The 1,550-nt window shown below is 46.5% G+C and overlaps 1 protein-coding gene across 1 annotated transcript; it reads right to left on the minus strand.

Moving 5' to 3' along the window:
• Positions 1-233: 233 nt before the first annotated feature.
• Positions 234-1,231, minus strand: LOC698713 (large ribosomal subunit protein uL13-like). Its single transcript, XM_001093017.4, has 2 exons — positions 1,085-1,231; positions 234-767 (listed from the first exon to the last, which is right to left on the minus strand). The coding sequence occupies exons 1-2, from the start codon at positions 1,207-1,209 to the stop codon at positions 287-289; spliced, it is 606 nt and encodes a 201-aa protein (XP_001093017.4). The 5' UTR covers positions 1,210-1,231; the 3' UTR covers positions 234-286.
• Positions 1,232-1,550: the final 319 nt, after the last annotated feature.

Below are 1,550 nucleotides of genomic sequence, written 5' to 3' on the forward strand. Positions count from 1 at the left end.
TCTGTTTGTTTTGGTGCATTCACATTTAGGATTGCTATGCCTCCTTGGTGTATTGAATATTTTTATCATTATGTAATGCCCTTCTCTGTCTCTGGTAATTTTCTTTGCTCTGAATTATATTTTAACTGACAATAATACACCTACGCCTGCTTCCTTTTAATTGATGTTTTATATGATATATCTTTTTAATACTTTTATTTTCAACCTACCTATATAATTATATTTGAAGTGGGTTTTTTATTTTATTTTATTTTATTTTTTGAGGAATTAACAGTCTTTATTGGGCTCAGACCAGGAGTCTGTGGGTCTTGAGGACCTGTGTGTATTTGTCAATTTTCTTCTCCACGTTCTTCTCGGCCTGTTTCTGTAGCCTCACGAGCTGCTGCTTCTTCCTGTAGTGGATCTTGGCTTTCTCTTTCCTCTTCTCCTCCAAGGTGGCTGTCACTGCCTGGTACTTCCAGCCAACGTCGTGAGCCAGGCGCCCCAGATAGGCAAACTTTCTTGTAGGCTTCAGACGCACGACCTTGAGGGCAGCAGGAACCACCATCCGCTTTTTCTTGTCGTAGGGCGGTGGGATGCCGTCAAACACCTTGAGGCGGTCCAGGGCGCCTCGCTTGGTCTTGTGAGGCAGCATGCCTCGCACGGTCCGCCAGAAGATGTGGCTGGGGGCCCGGAAGTGGTAGGGGCTTCGGAAAGGGTTGGTGTTCATCCGCTTGCGGAGGAAAGCCAGGTACTTCAACTTGTTTCTGTAGAAATTGCCAGAAATGGGCCGGGCGCGGTGGCTCAAGCCTGTAATCCCAGCACTTTGGGAGGCCGAGACGGGCGGATCATGAGGTCAGGAGATCGAGACCATCCTGGCTGACACGGTGAAACCCCGTCTCTACTAAAAAATACAAAAAACTAGCCGGGCAAGGTGGCGGGCGCCTGTAGTCCCAGATACTCGGGAGGCTGAGGCAGGAGAATGGCGTGAACCCGGGATGTGGAGCTTGCAGTGAGCCGAGATCTGGCCACTGCACTCCAGCCTGGGCGGCAGAGCGAGACTCCGTCTCAAAAAAAAAAAAAAAAAAAGAAATTGCCAGAAATGTTGATGCCTTCGCAGCGTACGACCACCACCTTCCGGCCCAGCAGTACCTGTTTAGCCACGATGGCCGCCAGGCGGCCCAGGAGATGGCCTCGACCATCGAGCACCAGGACCTGCACCTCCGCCATCTTCGGCAGCCGCCTGGGAAAGCTGAAGTGGGTTTTTAAAAACATGTAGCATATAGGTGAGTGTGTGTCTGTGTTTACTACTCTGCCAATCTGTTTATTAATTGGTGTATTTTGACTACATATATATTTTCATTATTTTACTTTAATCTACTTGTGTCTTTTTGTTTAAAATGCAAATTTTTTTCATCATTTCAACTTTTATTTTAGATCCAAGGGTACATGTGCAGGTTTGTTACCTGGGCATCTTGTGTGATCAAAATGCAAGTCCTACAGAAAGCATTGTGTTAGATCTATTTTTTGTCTAGTCTGACAATCTTTGCCTTTAATTGTACAGTTTGATT

The sequence above is a fragment of the Macaca mulatta genome, chromosome 17 (assembly GCF_049350105.2).
Source record: "Macaca mulatta isolate MMU2019108-1 chromosome 17, T2T-MMU8v2.0, whole genome shotgun sequence".
Classification (NCBI taxonomy): domain Eukaryota; kingdom Metazoa; phylum Chordata; class Mammalia; order Primates; family Cercopithecidae; genus Macaca; species Macaca mulatta.